Consider the following 493-nt stretch of genomic DNA (forward strand, 5'->3'; position numbering starts at 1 on the left):
CGCGTGAGCGTATGACTTTGTTTAATCACCGAGTTCGTGTGTGTATGCAAAGCGCTTTCCAGAGCACCCGAAGACCTCCTCCTCCAGCAGAGCGGCGCTGTCCCTACCTGCACGGTGTGGACGACGATCGTCTTGGCCGCCGGCGCCATCGGGTTGTCGTTGAGGTCTGCGACGTGGAGCGTGAGGGTGACGGTGGCGGAGAGCGCGGGCGAGGCGGCGTCGCCCACCACCAGGGGCACCAGAAGGGCGCGGCGCTCCTCCCGGTCCAGTGCCATCCTGGTTGACACGATGCCAACGCCGCGGCCCTCGTCACCTCCTGCAACGAGACAGGCGGGGGAGGCGGGTTATCCGGTGCAGGAGCGTCTTTGGAGGAAGCTGCTGATTCTCAATGCCTTTTTTAGCTGTTTTTCTTTTCATACGTTGCTTTATCAACATCTACGTGCACAGTAAGAGCTATAATGTTAATGCTAATAGAAAATAAATATAACATTAA

At 57.2% G+C, this 493-nt stretch overlaps 1 protein-coding gene across 1 annotated transcript in view; it reads right to left on the minus strand.

Annotated features, from left to right (window-relative positions):
* LOC119586686 (putative neural-cadherin 2) overlaps window positions 1–493 on the minus strand; it is a 43,803-nt gene that overhangs the window by 1,275 nt on the left and 42,035 nt on the right. Inside the window, exon 14 of the mRNA XM_037935418.1 lies at window positions 108–316. Coding sequence (XP_037791346.1) covers window positions 108–316 — 209 coding nt within the window. The remainder of the gene's footprint in view (window positions 1–107; window positions 317–493) is intronic.

Source organism: Penaeus monodon, chromosome 21 (assembly GCF_015228065.2).
Source record: "Penaeus monodon isolate SGIC_2016 chromosome 21, NSTDA_Pmon_1, whole genome shotgun sequence".
NCBI classification, from domain to species: Eukaryota; Metazoa; Arthropoda; class Malacostraca; order Decapoda; family Penaeidae; genus Penaeus; species Penaeus monodon.